General features: G+C 37.7%; 1 protein-coding gene across 1 annotated transcript in view; it reads right to left on the bottom strand.

The window, feature by feature from the left end:
• The window catches only part of PTPRR (protein tyrosine phosphatase receptor type R), a 126,100-nt gene extending 107,998 nt beyond the window's left edge, over window positions 1-18,102 (bottom strand). Inside the window, exon 1 of the mRNA XM_041411249.1 lies at window positions 17,944-18,102. Within this exon, the coding sequence (XP_041267183.1) occupies window positions 17,944-18,087 (144 nt within the window). The 5' untranslated portion in view covers window positions 18,088-18,102. The remainder of the gene's footprint in view (window positions 1-17,943) is intronic.
• Between the last annotated feature and the right edge of the window lie 3,457 nt (window positions 18,103-21,559).

Below are 21,559 nucleotides of genomic sequence, written 5' to 3'. Positions count from 1 at the left end.
TGGAACACACTGCACAGCAAGCCAAGGGAGCAGCTGACAGAAATGAAACACACTGCATGTATACAGGTGCCATGACCAAAGCCTGCTCCAATAGCCACCAAAGTTAAAAGAAATCTCCACAAAAAACGACAATCCTCCAACTCACTAGTTCTTCAGTTCCAGTTATTTAAAGCTTTTTATTGATAGGCAGATAGATGAAAATATATTGCTTGGTAATATTTATACAACGAATGTATTTAAATGTATAAATTTATATAAATGACAAATATAAGAGATCAATAGTTATTATTTTTACCATGCAATGAATGGTAAAGGTAGACTGTTTTCCTCTAGAGAAGAAAAGGCACACGAAACAGAGTGGCAAGTAGAAACTTCACAGTGAATTCCTGTAATTTATTTTCATAACTACAGCTCTCAAATGCTGCTAATAAAATTGCTAGTTATTCATGGTCTTATTATACAAGGTTAACAAAGACTTGGGAAATGCATATACTATGCATAAATTGCCTTTAATAAAAGCAATTAGACAGCTGAATGAATATTGTCCATTACCACCTATGAGTACAGGGACATCTGGTGGACAATATTGTTACTTGATGTATTTTCACCAGACATTTTTTCTCCACAACTCTAGAGTACAAATTCAACCTACTCAATGCCTACACTTAAGAAATACTGCATACTTTTATGTTGCTAAGTGACCTTTGACAGTACATCTTACAACAAATGAAATCTTAAACTAATATTTAGTTTAGCTGAGATAGCTTTTTTATTGTTTTTGACCAAACATCAAGTTAGCTTTGGTTAGTCACAGTTCATGTGGCAAACATCCTTTTCAAAGTGAAAATATATTTTTTTCTGTAACATTTTGTCAAGACCAGCAAAATTTTATCTTGGACTTCAAAGTATATTTTGGTCATGAGTTTAAATAGGATTTCTCAGAAATCAGTTATACCATAATTTAATTCCAGGTCTGTAAGTACTTGGGTGTAAGTGCTTTGCAGTAATCCCTACGGCAACTGAAATCCAGAAGTCCATGCAACACTGCAAAAGCAAAGCAACCCTATACCAAAATCAGGAATACTCTATAGTTGTTTTATTCCAGCTTAACAAAAGCAAATAAGAAAATAGGTGCACTCACAGTGAACCAAAGCAGTTATTTGTCATAAGCAAGATAAATAAAAAAAAACCCAAAAAAATCTCAACTACAAAACTACAAACAAACAAACCAACCAATAAGAAAACCAAAACAACACCAGACCAAAAAAATCTAATTAAAACCAGAGTCAAGAACACCTGCCCATATTGTCTTAGTATAGGATGAGAAAATGGACATTACAGTTCAGGAAAATTTCCAATACCCACAGCATTGTCAGAGATCCAGTAACAGAAGAGCTCTGGGCAAAAAGGAGCATTCATGGTAAAGGGGAAGACTATCAAGGGAACTGTATTGGTTTAGGAAAAATTTAGGAGGAAATGTGTTGAAAGGGTATTGTTTTTTTTAAACAAAGAGTAGGTTTTAATAGAATTAATTTAAATAGGTTTTTTTTAAATAATTTTTGACATGTATTACTGGGAGAAGAGAGAGAAGTGTGGGCTACAAAATATGCAAAAAATTGAGAGGCAAACAGTAAAGTGGTTTGAGACTACAAGACTAAAGGAAGGACAAAGGCAAAAAGAAAGACAGAAGTAGAGGGTGATTAAGAAGCAAAGGCAAGCTAAGACCCTGGTAATAGCCTGAGGAAAGGGGCCACACTTATGGAAGTTAAAACAGTAGAACATGAGAAGAATGAGAATGTGTGAGAAAAAAGGATGAGTTCACAGGCAGAACTATGCAGAAGACCAATAAGGCATTCCAAGGAAGAAAGAAGAGCTAAACTTCCAATGGATTTATGGGGGCATGACCAAGGAAATGTGCTATTTAAAGCATTTTTCCAAGTTTGAATCTATTATGAAAGATTTTAGATAAGATTAGATATTTGCCCTATCATAGCCTGAAACCCATACACATGTTAAAAAAAAAAAAAAAGACAATAGAAGTGTTGGCTGAGGAAAGGATATGACTTGCACAGAGCAGTGAGAGAGAGTAGATGAAGGAACAGAATCACTGGGGACTAGTTGAACGGATAGTGAGATATATGTTTTAAGTAGGCACTACAGACTAGATAGTTTGGGGACAAGAACTCCAGCAAACTTATTACAGGAATGAAAGAGAAGGGTAAAAAGTGGTAGAGAATATTGCATGGGAAGCACCAAATGGTTGGCTAAAACAGAAAAGAATGAGATAAAAAAGGATGTATGAAAAATGCAGCAATGTTCTGAACCATTGCTTTTGAATACATTACATGCCTGATTAACTGGAGAAAATTACAAGTTTTATGCTGGGCAACACAAAGCAGTTTCATGCACTTAGGACTCTTATTCTCATAAGTTTCACATCAATTCACATCAGCAGTATTAAGCTGTAAGTCGCAGTAGAAAATATCATTCAGGAAAGAATGAACAATGCAGAAGTAATGCAAGTTTGGCTGAAATGATTGTCTAGTTGACAATGATTTTAACTAAATGACTCTTGAATATACATTCCATTTTTAAAAGACAGAGAATAACACAGTGTACAAAATTCAAAACGGTAAAGTTTTATTCATTCTTTTCTGTTTATGTAGTTTGTCTGGTATTGCCTCTGAAAAACAACTTCTGCCTTTCCACTTCACCAGAGAAAGCACATGGACTGCGTGAGGTCTTACCTCCCTGTACAAAAACATGTCTGAATTTTTACTTTATAGCGTATCCTTAATTTTGTTTTTTCTCCAGCAAGGGTGCAGAAACTCCTTACTATCAATATCTTGCATATCGATATCTTGCAACTCTCTATGATATCTTGCATGAGCAACTTAGTATAAACTTATCAGGATAATCTGTGTTGAGAGTCGTGCTGACACACTGCCTCCTGATTTTGTACAGACTGTTAGCAAAAGAACAGCTAAGAATAGATTCTTTCTCGTGTTCCTGTCCCCAGACTTTCTTGTCAGGTTTTTAGTTTTATACTGCTGAGAAATACATTGCTGATAATCTCACTAAGGGATAACATACTGAAGACCTTAAGAAGATTGATTTATTTCAGAATAAGCAACACATATGTGGTAGAGCTTTATATTGCATATGGGAGACCCCAGCTCAGGTCCCTGATCTGTATATGCTTCAGGATGAAGAGTTATTGCTTTGTCCTCATATGCCACATGATAAATTGAATGACTAGACTTCCAGACAAACCTTTTTCCAACAACACTACAGATTCCACTCAGCTGAACTAATTAAATAAAATCTAATCTGGAAAGAAGAGCAAAACATTTTAGTGTCTAAAAGAGACTTGGCCTTGTAACTCCCATATATTGAAAGCAAGACCAATCTCAAATGCACTGAAAATACCCCCTCCATCAGCCTATCTCACCTCCATCTTACAATGAAAATAAAATACACCAAATAACCTGACTTGGATGATTTAACCAATTTCCCCCGTGACTCTCAGCTCCTACCAGGATGTGACAAAAGAGGTGCTGGAACTTCAGCACCCACTGTAGCCTTGAGCTTTGGGATTTTTGTGATACATGACTTTCATTTCCTCCATGTCTCCCAGTTAAAGGGTTTAAATAGCTTCAGTTTATCCCAGTGAGGTTTTTTTACCTGAAAATTCTCTATAAAGGGAATTAATTTTCAACCTCTGCCTTGAGTTTTTTGACTTCATTCATTTCAGTGGCTCTTGATCAGCATCTCATACAGTTCAATTGCTACAAGGAATGTGTGATCCACTCTATTACTAATGAACTGTTTGAGAGCGGTTTCACAGTCGATGTGATATGAAAATGAAGGCATTTTTGCATTGCATCACCATCAAAGTAATTTTGAAAGAAATCCACAATTAAAGAAAAGGGCAAGAAAAAGAAAGAGACAGCCAGCATCCAGGCAGAATAAGATCTATGAAAGCAAAGATGTAGTGTCTATGTTAAAGTAGACAAGCCAAGAAAATAAATTGCTATGTATTGGAGCCAAAGATTATAGCAAATTCCTTTCTATTACAACTGAAGAAACTACAATAGTAGTAACATGGCTAGAAGAGCAAAGATCAATAGCAGAAGACCATTGGATGGCGAGGGTTATAACAACATTATGAGAAAGAAAAGCTAGCAGCATTTGCCAAACTTCGCTTGACAAAAGCTAGGATCACTGGGACGGGCAACACATAAGACATTAATGAGGCCACATTGATGGAAGAGTCCTTTTAACCATCAGATATGTCTTTCTGAAGCATTTAATTTCTTCAGTGATTGATCAGAAAATATGAATATGCAGCACACCAAAAGCACTGGATTTTTTTCTCTGACCTTTAATGAAATGAATTTATAGGGTTGTGCTCATTACAGAGGACTGGATAAGTGGCAGCCCATGAGTCAAATAGGGCATACAAGCAAATTCTGACTAGCCCCTGGAACATCCTGCAGCTTTATGCTAAACCTGTTTTACAACTCACTAGAAGATAATGGTAGAAGGCAAAAGTGAATTTGATGTGGGCCAAGAGAAAGCACTGAGAAACATTGAACAGACTTGGCTGGTCAGCCAAATAAACTGGTGGCATTGCACTAGAAGAAAGATCAATTACATGAGAACAAGAGAAAGGGCTCAACTGTGGCATTGCAGTTGGGAACATTGAAGTCTGGCCTGCAAATACAGTCAGTGTTCAAGCTGTCCTTGGTGATCAGTTCAAAGGCACATGAATATCTAGACACCAAAGTTGCCCTTAGGCATTGGTGGCTCAGAGTCAGAGGGATACCATAACTCACTGTTGATACTGATGCTCCTCACGCTCTGCAATACATTCCCCAGCACTGGAACTCTAAGGGATTTTTTTGTTAGAGATGGCCAGCTCTGTGCATTTGTGCTATACCTTAGATAGCAAGCTCAGGACATCTGCTTCATGTGCCTCACTCTCTACACCCACCTGAAAGGAGGCTGTAGCCACGTGGGGATCAGTCTCTTCTCCCAGGCAGCCAGCAACAGGACAAGAGGACATGGGCTTAAGCTGCAGCAGGACAAGGTTAGGCTGGACATTAGGAAAAAGTTCTTCACAGAAAGAGTAACTGGGCACTGGAATGTGCTGTCCAGGGAGGTGGTGGACTCACTGTCCCTAGAAGTGTTTAAGAAAAGACTGGATGTGGCACTCAGCGTCACGGTTTGGTTAACAAGGTGGTGTTATGTCATAGGTTGGACTTGACAATCCAAGAGCTCTTTTCCAACCTAGTTAATTCTGTGATTCTGTGATAATATGTTCTATCATAGTTTTACATTACAAGAGTTTTTTCATTATCTACAATATTCTTTAGTCTATTACTTTGAATAAAAAAAATTGAATACAAAAACATCCTACTCGTAACACCTGAACAGAAATAAATATGGCACTTGAAAATAAACTGCCTATCTCTACTTTTCCTTAGCATATTTATCACCGCAACAAAGATGTACTGTTCTAACTATATAATATTATTGTCAGACTGAATATTGTATATTTTTATAACCAATAGGGTAAATCCATTTCCTGGTTCAGATTTTTCTTAAGTATTTTATTAAACAACCCTAATCATTTTGCCATAGGTGTACCTCTTTGGCAGAATAAGCTTATAGCTCAAGTCTCACATTAATTTGAGCATTTATAAAATGCTCTCATTTTGTAATGCAAAACATTTATTTTGGCCATTTTAGTAATGAAATTAGATCGCTATCAAAGATTATAAAATGAGAGTTTAAATTATTATGTTTAAATACAAGAAAAGTGGAAAAAAACCCGCAAAAAGGTATTTTCTTCAGTGTTTCCTTGTTCCTGCTGACATGAAGGACTGGGCATAGAAGGAACTGCCTAAAAAAGGTCCTGAGAATCTCTGCCTTTGAAAGAGGAAACAGGCTCACTGACAGTCACTGTAAACAATAGACTACCTTACTTTTGTAACTGTACCATACAGCCATTTGAAGCATTTGGAATTGTCTGGGAAATTCAATAGTTAATTCTATAAACACAGTAGTATTCCATCATGCTTGTTGAGCAAGTTAAAGTAGAACACAACTTGCATTGACCAGAGGAAGAGAGTAATTAAAATAGAAAAAAACCCCAAACATTACTAAAGTAGCACTGTTCTGCAAGTATTTTTAATGGATCAGGTCCTCAGCCTTCTAAAATTAATTAATGCTTTAATGAAAGTTGTCTGTTATCTGACTAGCAAATCTAGTTTTTCTAATATCCAACTACCCTGGATTTCAATTAAGACTCAAAGAGCCAAGAACTACTGAAGAGGACATCATAAATGATTTATGGATGTCCTACTTTTGTGTATAGTACACTAATTATTCTACTTAATGCATCCATATGGTTTTTTAATTCATTCATTCATTACCAAAAGCCTCACATTACAGTTATTACATTAAAGTTTATATCCATTTTCAGGCAGATTCTTACAAAGTATATTTAAAAATTAAAATCACAATCGGATTTTTTATTTAGTCTATGGATTTCAAATCATATATCTATCTATTCAATTATTGCCCTGTTACCTGTTTCTAGAGGAGTCAGTTGCTGTTGTTTTGGTTTGTTTTTATTTTTTTTTAAATTGATATATTTATCAGTATTCTAGAGATTTCTTGCTATTTCATTATTTGTGTGGTCTTTTACAGATGCAGTTTTATCTTTCCCTCTTTGCCCAACTCCAATCATTTGTGCCCAACCACAAATATATACAGCATGCCAGAAGGGTGCCGACATGCCGGCATGCCTACAGCTACCACCATCCCTTCTCCCACCACAGCCCTTCTTTAACAGGATTTCTACCAGGGTCAGTCTAGTCACCCTTAAAATTAAGCATATGTCAGAGTAACCAAGGGAGAAAGGGGAGAGGTCTTTAGAAGTATTTTTAATTTTCAAGTTAATTTCTATTGCATGTACACACTTTTTATTGTAGGTAATTAGGCAGAGCCATGGGATCCTGCAACCCCATTTCAGAGAAAGCCTGTGAGAAAGGTTTTGGAGACAATGTCTGCTTACTTTTCATCCTCAGCCTAAAACAAGGAATATAATTTCTACACTGTTGCAGCTTTACTTTGCCTAAAGAATAGAAAGACTCTAAGAGTGCAATATTTAAGGTCATTCTTCCACTCACCCACAACATTTACGTTTTAAAGGACTGACAGCTCAGAAGATTGCACCACTATAAGACTATGTGTTACAATACCTGAAAATAAACTGTTACTACATGAAATTACTTTTCTACGTGAAATTGAAATATCATATACATTTGTAAAGAGTAGCCTCCAGAGCTGTGTTCTTAATTAGACAACATACCATGTGTTGCACGAAGAAAGCATATCAGCAACAATTTGGCTAAACAAAGCAGAAAGCTGTAAGTGTTGCCAGAACACCACAGGACCATAAAAGAAGCGATCCTTACTGCCCTGAGTGTGTTTTCAAAAAGAAAACAACGTTGCTGGTACAATTAGTACCAGCAAAAAGATAACCTTTATTCCCACACAGAATCACACACAGAATGACTAGGCTGGAAGAGAACTTCAAGATCATCGAGTCCAACCCAGCCCTAACACCTAAACTAAATCATGGCACTGAGTGCCACATCCAATCTTTTTTAAACACATCCAGGGATGGTGACTCCACTACCTCCCCAGGCAGACAGTTCCAGTACTTTATCACTCTTTCTGTAAAAAACCTTTTCCTAATATTCAACCTATATATTCCTTGTCACAGCTTAAGCCTGTGTCCGCTGGCTCTGTCAGTTGCTGCCCGGTGAAAGAGACCAACCCCCACCTGAGCACAGACACCTTTCAGGGAGTTGTAGAGAGAGATAAGGTCATCTCTGAGTCTTCTTTTCTCCAGGCTAAACAACCCCAGCTCCCTCAGTCGTTCCTCACAGGGTTCCAAGCCCCTCACCAGCCTTGTTGTCCTCCCCTGGACGCACTCAAGGTACTTTTGAAAAGACCAACAGAAAAATGGGCAAAAAAATGAAATTCAATTCAATATGTGACATTCTATAAATTTAGTTTAGCATATTTTAAATGAAAAAAATTTCATTTACATAGTCACTGATTTCTATGCTATAGTTTAGTAACAATGACTATTCCCAAGGAGAACATGTGATCTCAGCCAAATTTGTACAAAGCAGGTGTTCCACTATTATTCTCCAACAGCTAAAAAAGGTTCAAATGTAAATCTGTTACAATTCATGTTTAAATAAACATTGACATAATATATGCAGTCAACCACTTTCTACACTATTAAACACTATTATTTTAGCAGTCTTGATATATAGCAGTCTTGATATATACCCCCAACACTCTTCATGATGCATCTATCCTATACTCAATTTAAAGCACTGTATCCACTAAAAGTATTTTCCACCAGTTTATTGTGGTGCAGAGACAAGTGAGAATTAGCTCCATTACAAATCATCAGTCATGGCTGACCTTCAAAGGAAGGACAGTGAACACCACTTTAATGCTTTCAGCAACAAGACAAAAGACAGAAGAATTTGTACCTCTCTGCTTACTTGCCTGGACTATTCCTCTTTCCATGAACCAGTTTGATATTGAGGTGACTGAAAAAAACATCATTCACCTGAGAGCTATGCTATCACATTTAAACCCCGGTATCATCTGAACCTGTGCCTTTAATTTCAGAATCCAGTATTTATTCTTTACAAAAGAGATGCCAAAGTGAAGAAATGCTAGACCTAGGAAGCATTTTAAAAAGTAAACTCAGATGATCACCTTCTGCTCCAAAATATTGTTTGGCTGATTCAAATATTGTTTGGCTTATTCAAAAATTTAAAACTGTGTTTTAAAACATCACATATTAATGTCATGGTGATAGAAAAATAATGTGGTGTTTTTTATTATTTTTCAAAAGCAGTTTTTAGAAGGCTTAATATTCAATGGGTTACACACAGGAACACATTATGAACCATCTCTTAAGGAACTTTACAGAAGCTGTCACTTTTCCTAACAACAAAGTCAGAAGTGAAAACCCAGAAAGATTATTCCAGAGGCTGAACTGCCAGATCCAACAAAACACTGACTGAAAAGGAAATACATGCTATCTTGCTGTCTTTTATTTGAGTGCCCTTTATCTACCTTTTAAATGTTTCTGTAGGGGACTTGGCTTTTCCCAAAAATAGCTCTCTGAGGGTGCTAAAAGAATTTTTAAGAAGTGTTTCTGGATTCTTTATTCCTGAACATTATCAACACAATGCATAGATTTATTGTGAGAAGTAGTAGTAGACTGTTGGTGGGTCTCATGATCCCAATAGGGCCATCTAGCTTATTTATGAGTTTGAAAATAAAACATGTGTGATTCTAGTGATGGCACCTGTAACTCTGCATGCCAGGAAACTTTCCCTTTCCTTAGTCCAATTTAGGCAGCAATAGGTTTCCACTCACTTGTAAGAGGAAAAGAGAACATTGATAGGGGTAGAGCAACCTCCTGAACTTCTGAAGTACAAGCTTGTCTGTACTGTTCTAGGTAATGAAGTCAGTGCAATTCCAACCAGTGAGGAGTCCTCTGAACGCAAACGCCAAAACAACCAAAGTGCAGTTTGGACACTTGTAAAAAAGCCACTTTCCACTATTGTCTAAATCTCTGTGTCCTCTTCTGGAATTCAGTAGAGCATGGCACAGAAACAGTATAGAAGCCTTTTTCAATCAGAGGAATAAATGTAAGAAACAAGGTGGGGGGTGGGTCTTGGGGGGCTTTGTTGTTTGTTTGAGGGGGGGGTTCCCTCTTTTGGAGACCAAATCAAAACACATACAAGACAATTGTACTGGATCAGCCCAAGAACAACACTTCTCTGAATTTTCAGTTACTTGAAACAATGTGATTTGGGTCAAACAAATAATTTCATCTGAGAGTATGAGAAAAGTGATGCTCCCTACCTCTTAGCTCAGCAACTAGATCATGTGAAATGAGAAAAAGCTCAAATTCAGTTTCCTCCCCTATCTCCTTTAAAGCAAGGCTTTGAGCCAGGTCTCCTAGACCTGGATATACAGCTTAAGTAACACTGAAGATCTTTGCTTTGGCTGCAACTGTATCTGAATTTAATTTCATGGAAATGTTTAAAAAAATTAAAATTATCAATTAATAAAGATTTTTCCCAGAGGACGAAATTCATATATTTGAAGAATGGGATAACATAAGCAGATTCTGTTCTGCTACACACAGGTATTTAATTAATAGCTGGGATTGGCCAGTAACATGAATACACAGTTGAAAGAAATATGGAACAGATGACACATCCTCTAGAGAAACTGCCCAAGGCTAACTGTCAATGAAACTTTAGGCTTTAGCTAAAAAACATATAACATGCCTGTTCCTGAAATACTGTTTTCATTTAAACAGTGAAGCTTATGAAAAAAATTAAATGACTTCAAGAAACATCTTCACTAAAAATGCAGGAAAAGGAATGCTGTGACTGAAGAGGATATGGGCAATTTGTGAAAGATATGACCAGCTTTTGTGCACGTGTAACATCCCACTGAATGTTACAAAAGCACCCCCAAAGTTGCCATCAGTAAGATAATCAATCAAAGCACTAGGTTGCTGAATATCCTACTAACATTCTTTTAACATTTTGCAAATCAGATGAAAAAAAGTGCCTTAAGGAAGTTTTAGTGCATGTTACAACCAACCTAATGCAATCATTCCTGCTTTCCACAAAGACTGACAGCAAACACAATACCATGCTAATGGTTCACTATGCAATTACCCCTGCTGAAGTGCACAGAGGGAAGCAGAAAGCAAATGAGGCCAACTAATGCAGGCTCTCTAGATTTCTTTGTGCAAACAAAATCCAGAATGACAGAGCTGCAGGCTACTAGGTCTATTTGCAGGGCTTGCTGCAGATATGTTATGTCGAGTATAATAACTTAAGGAGTAATGGCCAGCATCAATCTCTTACTAGAAGGTGGACTTGAGTCTAGAAGCCAAATACTGTGAAGACCTGATATTTGGGGTCGCAATGTAAAATGTAAAAAGATACAACAGTGATCAGAGCTATCACACTAAGTGTATTGACTGATACTGCCCACTCTTGAAATGTGTGACTAACATTTAGAGCTTGTTAACAATTCAGCACTGTAATTATAATAAGATCTTAAAATTTCACTAACAGTATGGCACTCGTCCTCTGCTATTCCAAGCGTTGTAGAGATACATGACCTGGAAATGGATATGGATACAGCTGATAAATCACTAGATTCTAAGACCTTACACCTCAGAAAGCTCCTTTGAGAAGTCACTGCAGAGACATGATTTTCTATTTATGCCTCCTTAGCCTGGGCTAGTGCCAACCCCTTTCTTAGGCTGACAATAAAAGATGTTCAGTGACAAAATGTGACATTTGACTTTTTGTTATATTTCATAGATAGTTAGCTTGGCTGTTTGCCCCAGCACTGTTTGATTGACCTGTCATTTATGGACTACTTGTTCTCCTCACTCATATTTTTTGCCTTATTTTCAATCCATTAGCTTAATACACTTTCAGAAGTATTTTGACCATCTCTTCACAAGGTCTACAGAGGGAGTGAGCTTAGGGTACTCTTACCAGTCAGGAGGAGTAGGATGCAGAGAGCCCTCTGAGTTGCAGCACCCAATTGTGTATGATCTTTCCACACACAGGTGTGTGGGTTTTTTGAGACAGAATTTGACAGACTCGAGGCTGAAACCCCAGGGTCAGGCACAGTTCAAAAGAGCAGCTCTTTAGTCACTTCTATTACTGCAATATAGCATAATTACACCTAGAAATACATAGAACTACATATCCATTCATCTACATCTATCCCAGCAAAAATTAGGGCATTACTGTACAGGGTGTGATAGGACGATAAACCTACCATTTTGAATAACTTTCAAATTGACCGTAGTATAACATATCATGCAACACATGATGCAAAGCATCAAATCAAATTGTGAAGCACAATTGCTTCAGAAATTGTGCCTATTCTGTTTTAAGAACATCCCCAATCCTCTTTCCTTCTATAGGTCCCAAAGAAAATGACTTTTACTCTGTGGTCTCCTAAAAGTAATCCTAAATTTCTTGTCTAATGGATCATGCTTAGCTATCGACACTTCTCACAGACTTCTATGCATATTTATCAGTCTGAGACTGTAACATTTCAAGATACCTTTACTGATTGTTCAGCATACCCTTACTGGGCCAGTTAACAGGGTGGAAGCTGAGCCAGCAGAGGCTGACACAAGGATTTTAGAGATGGAAGAGTTCCTAACAAAGAGAACTGAAGAAAGAAAGAGACATCATCTTATGTCAAGGCACAGTATTCAGCATCAGGAAAAAGAATAATAAGAGATTCTGGAAAAACAGTCAAGTGGACAGCTGGGGAAAAGTTGAAAAAGGCTATAAGTGAAAAAACATTATCAGAGCATCTTCTTGTCTTGAAAGGTCTTTACCTTCTGGCACACAGAAAGACCACACGCAACTTAGTGCTGTGACTCAGAGCGCTCTCTCTATCCTCCTCCTCTCATTCAGTAAGACTCAGTGACTTAGCCTTGAAAAAGAAGGCATCTTGTATTACCAAACTGCCAGTGAGAAGAAACATCCATTTTTAATTTAAAGAAAAGTAAAAAATAAATTCCACAAAATTGTGGAAATTCCATAGTGCTCTTTGTTCATGAAAAGAAATCTACATTAAATGTCTTCACAAAAAAGGCAGCTATTGGGAAACATTTTTTTGGACTGAAAATAATTGTAAGCAATGGATGCCCCCACCTTTTTATCAGAATCTTTTCATAGAGTTCTTATGGCCCCCCAACAAAACCAGTCAGTGGAGAGAATTGCAATGCTCAGCAGAAAGCATATACAGTAGTCTGGCTCCCATTGTTTCTCTGGTCTTTTCAAGGAAGAAGCAAGTCAATGTCTTGTGTGCTCCTAGAGGAACTTAGAGATGACGATTCACATGGAACTATGTCTTCATAAAGAGTACAAAGAATTAGAAAACAGATATCTCCAGCAGAAAAGAGGTGTGAGAAGATGAAATAAAATTTAGTACCAAATAATTCAGATAAATTCTGGGCTCTGCTGCTGGAAATTAACCTGACACATCAGGATATGGGGAACTAAAGGAGAAATAAACTTATACATCTAAGGCCATGCCATCAAGTGAGCAAAAGATGCATCTTTTCTGAGTATGTAGTATGAAGAAAGTTATATAAGAGAATACAGCAGTACTTGTGGGATGAATCTGACATAAGTGTAAAAGAAGTTCTGCTGTGGTTTCACAGCCATGTGGTTTCTAGAAGAAACCCACCCAGAAGAAGCCCACTTACTTGAACTGTGCCTAGATTTGGAAAGGATTTCCACATTATTTCAACATAAAATGTGTTGTTTAAGTTGGGATCATCTCCAGATTAAGATGTCACTAAACGTATATGTCTGTGTGTGTGTATGAGTATATATAAATAGGTAGTCAGTGTGCAGTTGGTGCCTAAGCACCCATTATCATCAATATGAATCTTGCCACTACAGCCATTTGGAATTAGGGAACTCACCCTGAAGCAGATATCAAGGCTGTATTATACTAGGAGATTAAATGCATCTGGTTCTGTTCTCTGGCTGTGAGAAAACTGATGTGAAAATGGTCCATGTCAGTACTAATCTCCAATCAGGATGATCACATCTAGTCTGCCTATTGGACATGGTCTCTGATCTATATTAACTCCCTAGTAATCCAGAAAGTGTTTAGAAACATGCTAGATATCTTCATAGATACCAGCCTGAATACGTGGTTCCCACATGAATATCTATTTAGATACATACGTTGTTGTGCTTTATTCTTCCACTGAATCCTCTCTCAAAGTAGTAACACCTGAAGTTCTTACTTGTGCTCTTCAGCATGCTTGAAAGTAAATAGTTCAAATATTGGAGGCAAAATAGATGTGATGGTATGGGAAAGCTATAGCTCTGAGGCATACAGCCCTACACAAAATGCTGTAGGAATGGAAAAGGCAAAGAAAAGATCTATGTGGCTGTCTGTGAATCATATGTCCCATTGACATTAACTGAAAGAAACCAATTAAATCAATTTAGTTCAGTAACACTCATGTAAATAAAAAAAATAATTAAGAGATGAGCTGAATTTTAGCTACTGTACAGTGCTGTGGAATTTCTAAGCAACAGAAAAAGAAACAGATTTCATGTTTATATAAGAAGATGAATAGTAAGAGTGAGGTGTGAAATGGAAAATTTTGATATATTGAGCAAGCATATTACCTTTACATTTCTGAAACACTTCACAGGATGCAAGTCAAAAAAGCATCTGAGTAGCTTGATCCAATCTTGGCACAATACACTTGTGTGCCTGAGAGAGGCTTTGGACAGACCAAACTACATCAGGTTACAAGGGATGATGCTTTAGCATATTCATGAGGTGATAATTTAAACCTAGTCTGAGCTGTAACCTTTACTACAAGTTCTTCTGCTTTTCTCTCAAGTTCAGCCCAAACTCTATATATGTTTGTATGTGTTTTGGGTTTTTTTTAATAAGTATTTTAGACGATATTTTCTATCATAAGTGATTATCCACATTCTGTTCCCACTTTCCATGTACTGACTTGACCTTTGTGGTTCTCACATTCAGAACTGGAAAGACTTGGAATAAACACAAATAAACATTTTGAGAACTTGTTCACTGCACTACTAATTCTCTATTACTTTAAATGAGTATATGGTTTATGAAATGCAAAATAAAAGCTTACAGATAGAAAACTCAAGTATTACAAAAAATTATGTAACTCTGTATGTTATCCAAGCAATTTTCAGATGACTTAGTCTCACATCATCTAGAGAGACAGCTAAACAGAACATATGGGTAAGCCCTAAGGCATTTATAGAACACTCAAAATGCCTCTAAGAGCTCTGAATTGTCCTCACTTCCTTCAATAAACAAGGCGAACTGAACACCAACACACACACACACACAGACAACAGGAACTTAATATCAGGTAATATGACTGCCTTTAATTATATAAAACTCCCTCCCAAAAAATAACTACCTCCTCTTCCTCACTTAGGCAAACAAGCACTACATTATCCCCTGTTTCAGTAAAATTACTTCTTAACGTGTTCTTTATTGTTAGAATCACAAAACATCACTTTTTGACACAATACCTGCAGAATTCTTGGCTCCATAGCACTCTGCTGTGCATTGGGAACATTTTCCTTGTCAGATGGTTTAGTTCTTAGCACAAAATGCAACCTTGTAATAGTTCTGCATTAGGCATCCATTCACCCTATCTTTCCACCTTAATCATGAAGAAAATGGACCTTAAGTCACTGAAATTAGCTTGAATTCAGTTTCCTCTCCTCTGCAGAGCCAACAGAGCATAAATTTATTTAAAAAAAAAGTTGCTGGCTTTCATACTAAATCACAATGTGCACCAGTCATGTAACTAGATTACAGGAAATGCTAACAGTAGCAACTGCCCTTTCAAGTTGAGCAACCAACAACCAACATTGCTAAAGGCTGGAACAAAAAGGGTCAACCAGGGCAAAACAACAAACACTGACACTTGCCCTATATATTAAAAACCAGAAAGTAGCAACAGGCAGTAAGTGCTAATTCAGAACAAAGAGGGAGCGATACACATGCAATTCAAAACAAACCAGCTTCCCTTGGTAATTACATTAACACTACCATCTACTTCAGGTGACATTCAAGAGGGAGAAACAGAATGTTGAAATACAGAAGCCACAAAGAGCAGGGCTGTGCTTGGATGATGGCTGTTGTGGGATAGCTGTCTTTTTATAGAAGGCATCTTCAAAATCCTGATGGTGGGATTAGTCCAATGCACTGACTCACAGCACTTTGGCTTCAAACATACGCTTCCCCAAAGTGTTTTTCTGAAAGGATGACATTAGAAACAAACCAAAACCACTGTCCTTCAGCACATGCAGAGACAGCTGAAAAACCTAAGCAACAAACAGCTTTCATGTCATGATTAGCCCATGCTGTTATACTTCCCCTTAAAGCACATATGGTTCTCAGCCAGAACAGAAGGCTTCAGAGCAGCATCCTAGAAATGCAGTAGCAAAGCCTCAGACCAAAGTCACTTAATGAGAACTTAATATAGCTTTAATGGACCTTTTTAATGTGAATTTATCTGCCAATTGAAAATCTGCCTCATTTAGTTTTTAATGCAGGCACAGAGCCAGTCAGCTAAAATCATGGTAGCCCTAGAATATTTTGCAGGATTCTTCCATTACTAGTTGAGTACCACAGGTCTCCAAAACTGTGCAAAACCCTGCTAAAATAACAATTCATAGGGAACAGTGTAATATAATGGAAAAAAGTAGGGCCATGCCTATTCTGAGTTCCTTGTACTAAAAGAAAGATTTCACCTTCAGCAGAAGTGAAATAACGCTTGCACCGGAAAGAAGAGAGCAGGTACCTTCACTACAGAGTTGTCCCTGCTGGCTTAGGCTAGCTTTGAGGACAGATATATCCAGTTTGCTTGGCATCTCCTTCCCTTGATCAATACCATTTAGTATTCAGTTATCAATACTAGTCAGTATTCAGATCAATACTCAGTATTGGGACTCTGCTTGCAGTTGGTCTGTCCCCAGAAAAACAAGATTGCCAGTCCCTTATTTTGCTCTGATATGGACACTTCCACACAGCTAGTCCACTAACAATGCCAGCCATCTAAACTCACATGAGGAAGTCTTGTTTCTATGGGATGCAACAAGTCCGGAGCACAGCTTTTTGAGGCTAGTTCCCTGAGACTACTTTTTATCTGCTAAAACTAATAACGGACAAATAAAACTACTACCATCTTTTTTGATCCTGATTATTCTTTTCATTGTCAATACTCTATTGCATTTGGTGCATTCATGAGGGCAGACCTCTAGAGTATAGTACAGGGAACTTGTATGGGATTCTGAAATACTAACACGCTCTTATGTTCTCTGCTCTTTTTTTCTTGTTTGTAAAGTCCATTCTCTTTCAATCTCTCATCTTCCTCTGAAAGGAGCAATTTACAGATTTCTCTTTAATCTTTTTTAGTTCACTCTAATGAATGCACAAGCCATTATAAATGATTTTTCTTCCCTCCAGGAATCAAGGAGAGCTGCCCATGCATGGGGGTGAGGAAAGCAGTGTCTGTGCAGAACACATACAGACTGTACCATGCACCCCACCAAGGACAGCTCTCCTGACAGCAGGCTGCTCCACTGGCCTGCAGGGTGAGGATGCAGCAGGGCAGCACCAGTATATGGTTAAACTGACATGCCCTTCACTGCAGGAGGGAGCACTGCCATCACCATCTTCAGAATGGGAAAGGTCACACACAGAGTCAACCAACAGTGGAGAGACCCCAGTCCATATGTCCCAGAAGAAGTGTATTCACCAACAAAGTTCTTATTCTTTGCAAGAAACAGGATTTTTTTCAGACAGCTAAGTAAGCATAATAATGGATTTACCAGAGGAACAGAAGTGAATGAAACCTTTATGTCACCCTTTTAAGATCTCACTGCCTCTGTAGGATAGTTTCCTGAAGTACATTTTCTTGTGACCTGTGCAGAGTAAGTTTAAGGCCTACCCAGTAAAAACTGTGCAAACATCAGTCAAGACAAGAGGATCAACAGCATTTGAGGCAAAGGTAAGGTCTTTACCTACAGAAAGGCTACATTCTGCACTCGTTCACCAGATTGTTAATCAGAGTGTGATTATATGAATGCAAACTCCACCATAGTGAAGAAATTCAAGTGGCCATTGTTTAGATTTAGATGATCAGTCAGGCTACCCAAAATTGCAATCTGTCTTTTTTTCTCTACAGGCATATTTGTTCACAAAAAAAAACCCCTCCAAAACCCAGAAAAAGTCACTTACCACAATAATCACATTTGTTGTAGGAATGGGAAGATTCTCCACTTCCAAATCTTGACCAGACATTGCTAAGAGATTGAGGGATGGGTCATAAACAGACCTGGGGAAGGCTGATTTAACAATTATTGCAGGGTTCAACTTGCTCATTTTGGTGTGAGAAGAAGAACGGAAATTTTGTTTGGAATCCTTATAGCTGTCTGTATCCAAACTTTTCTCCACACTCTCCACATGGTGATAAATAAACACAGGTTTTCCACTCTTTTGCTGATGAATTGCCAAAAAGTGATCACTGTCTCCAGAAAAGCATCCTGTAGAAAGAGAAGAGTAAGTTTAGAATGTCTCTCTTGGCTATTCTGTAGATGGTACTGGAAATTCAATGAGATCTTTGTGTTCTGAGAAATTTGGAAAAATATTTTTGGAATACAAGAAGTCACTTAAAATCTTACAATGTGTTTTCTACATCAATAGATTAACAGAACTACAGAGTCTATTTAGTGTACCACATTTTTAAACTAATTTTCACAGGGCTTTAAAAATGTTATTTATATTTTCAGCCATGGCTATATTTAAAGCAGAACACATGCTGAGCCAAGTTCAACTTCCGTATTGACATCAACTTCAATTGCAAATCTTATGCAGTCAGCTTACTGATGTATTTTATTACCCCATAATATCAAAGATGAGAATAGCAGTGATCATCTGTCATAAATGGGCACTTAAGGAGAAAAGGTAAAGAACCTGATTTAAAGAATCAGATTTAAACATGTGAGAAAATTCAGATGAGTCCATAATCCCAATTCTGCATTCATTCTTCAGCTGCTTATATCAGGAGACTTTTCAGCCCCTTATGCCAACTCTTGTTGACCCAAACTTCAACCAAGGATTGCCTGGCCAGCTAATGGAGCATCTGGCTCTCTGCAGAGGAGATACTGGTGTGTGGCCATACCTTGCATACCTTGGTGCTGGGCACAAAGAACTCTGTTAGATTAGGGAACTAGAGACAGGGGTCTTGAGCATTGCTTACGAAGAGTTAGAGAATTGGGCTCTCAGCCTCAAGAAGAGATGGCTGAGATGAGACCTCATCAATGTCTATCAGTATCTGAAGGCAGGATGTAAAGAGTGTGAATCCAGGCTCTTTCAGCAGTGCCCAGCAATAGGACAGGAAGCAATGGGCAGAAACTGAAGCACAGGAAGTTCCACCTGAATATGAGGAAGAACTTCTTTACTGTGTGAGTGGCTCAGCACTGGAACAGATTGCCCAGGGCGGTTGTGGAGTCTCCCTCACTGGAGACACTCAAGAATGGTCTGGATGAAATCCTGTGCAAAGTGTTCTCAGATGACCCTGCTTAAGCAGGGAGGTTGGACCATATGGGAAGGGACCCACTGGTCCCTTCCAACCATACCCATTCTGTGATTCTGTAATTTCATGGGTTTAACTAATTATGTGTTAGCAACTTTTGAAAGACAAAATACTTTCTGATGCTGCCTTTATAAGAGGAACTAAGACTAAATTTTTATTTGGTTTTCTGTTTTCCTTTTTTTTTCATGGATGAAAAATAGCGAATCTTCAGTGCCTTTATGCTGAACAGAATAGCTACAGTTCAGCTCCCCGTCTGGAAGGCAGTCTATCTGACCAGAAAAATAGGCAAGGATCAGCTGCCTCACAGATAAAAAGTAACTGAAGCTGCATTAGTCACCTCCAGAAAAAAACCCCAAGAAACCCAGTGTGGTAGAAAATGGACTTTGTGTTCTGAGAGAAGTGAATGCAGAGAGCTCACTCTGATCAGCCTGGAATTCCCTCTTCAGATGCTGCTGGAGTTAATGGCAGTGTTAAATTTGAGAGCTGATTTTAGTTAAAAAAATACAAAATCAATCTTATTTTAATTCTCATAATGAGCTATGAAGACCAGCTTAGCACCAACAACATTTCAATTCAGGGTGAACAAGAAATCAATTTGTTCTATTCAAACCAAATTTTTCCTCTGATTTTTTTTGCTCCTGTAAGCAAAACAAAATAATCAGTCATTTGCACAGCTCTACCCAGTGCCCTTAGGAGGTTTCAGTGTAGGTAATTACATTCTGTTGACCTAATTTCCTCATGAAATTTCAGGCAGGGAAATCAAGGACAATACCTTATCTGTGCTATAGTATTGTTTTGCATCATTGAGAAATGCTTTCTCTGGAATAATGTCAGTAGGCAGTGAAGCAATTTATAACATACATGAACAGAAAATCAATAGTAAAAAGAGAGAACACAGATCCTCTATTATGAAGTAAAATGCTAAATCTAAGACTACTCTTTCAAATGGCTGAAACAAACACAATCTCCTAGATAACCACTGAGGTCACATGTTTCAGCTCTTGTCAGGTTTTGATCTGGAAGACATCTGAAAGCAGGAGAAAAAAAAAGAGAAACTGCAGACTATAGTCTTAAAGACAGCCGAACTTCAAAACTTGTTAAACTTGCTGGGTTCTCATTAAGCTTTGTGGGTGTTGGCTTCATTGATAAAATCCTGAGGGCTGGTCTTAACTAGCAATTTAGAGAGTTGTGTCAGTGACAAAATTTTAAAAAGGAAGCATCAGCACTTCTCATCGTCACCTACTTCTCACAGTCATCTCTTTGCGGTATTTATTTTTATGTCTCCTTCACAGAAAACCAGTATTTCAAAACGGATCATAAACAGGACAAAGGAATGTAACCACCAACACATCTGGTGAGTTTTCTTTGCTTCATTCCTGCTCCTTTGTTTCTGAGGGTATCAAACCAACTGTGATTCTCCTTGAATTCTTCGTATTGCATTTTCTACCCACTTCAATATTCCAACTTTCCATCTTATTTCATTATTTTCACTGAATGAAGCAGAAAAAACTGCAATTAACTACCAGCTTAAATTCTTCCCTGAATATTTTTTATTGAAAAAATAAAGGAACTACTGAAAAAGCTAATTTGTCCTTGAATCTCAATACTTTTTAAGAGCAGAATCACCGTTTGCTTCTGAATCCCAGACTTGCTTCCATTAGAATCCTAAATATCACATCAGTAGCACCCGTCCCTGCAGCCAAACAGGTCCATTGTAGTAGATTTTCAAGATGGACAACAAAATATATTGTTTAACCTGTAGCAATAAGAAATTAAAAGTCTAATTACATAACATTATACTTTATACTCACACAATTTTTTTTATCAGCTAAGCATTCAGATGTTCAAATATGTTCCATGAAAATTACTACACTGAATTTTTTTTATATGAGAAGTCCACATAGCCCAGTATCTTAAGTAGGTTACAAGCATCCACAGTGCCCCATGTGAAAAACTTCACTAAACTTAGATGACTGTGTATAAGGCCCTAACTACTACCAGACTTTGGCTCCCAGACTGCCATGGATGACTCAGATGACCCTCAGAAATGGGCCACCCTTGATACTACAGGGGAAGATAAACACCTAAGCTTCCTCTCCATTTGATGAAGTGATAATATATTCCTTCTCGATCCTCCAGACTTCAGCTCCAAACACAATTAGGCACCAGCCAGACACTTGGAGAATTTAGGAGTTAGAAATACCAGTACTTCTGCTACATAACACCTTCAAATATTTCCCCTCTCCAACTCTCAAGGGA

Source organism: Onychostruthus taczanowskii, unplaced genomic scaffold (assembly GCF_017590055.1).
Source record: "Onychostruthus taczanowskii isolate IOZ18803 unplaced genomic scaffold, ASM1759005v1 scaffold35, whole genome shotgun sequence".
In the NCBI taxonomy this organism is placed as follows: Eukaryota; Metazoa; Chordata; class Aves; order Passeriformes; family Passeridae; genus Onychostruthus; species Onychostruthus taczanowskii.
This window is presented reverse-complemented; position numbering and strand designations above follow the sequence as displayed.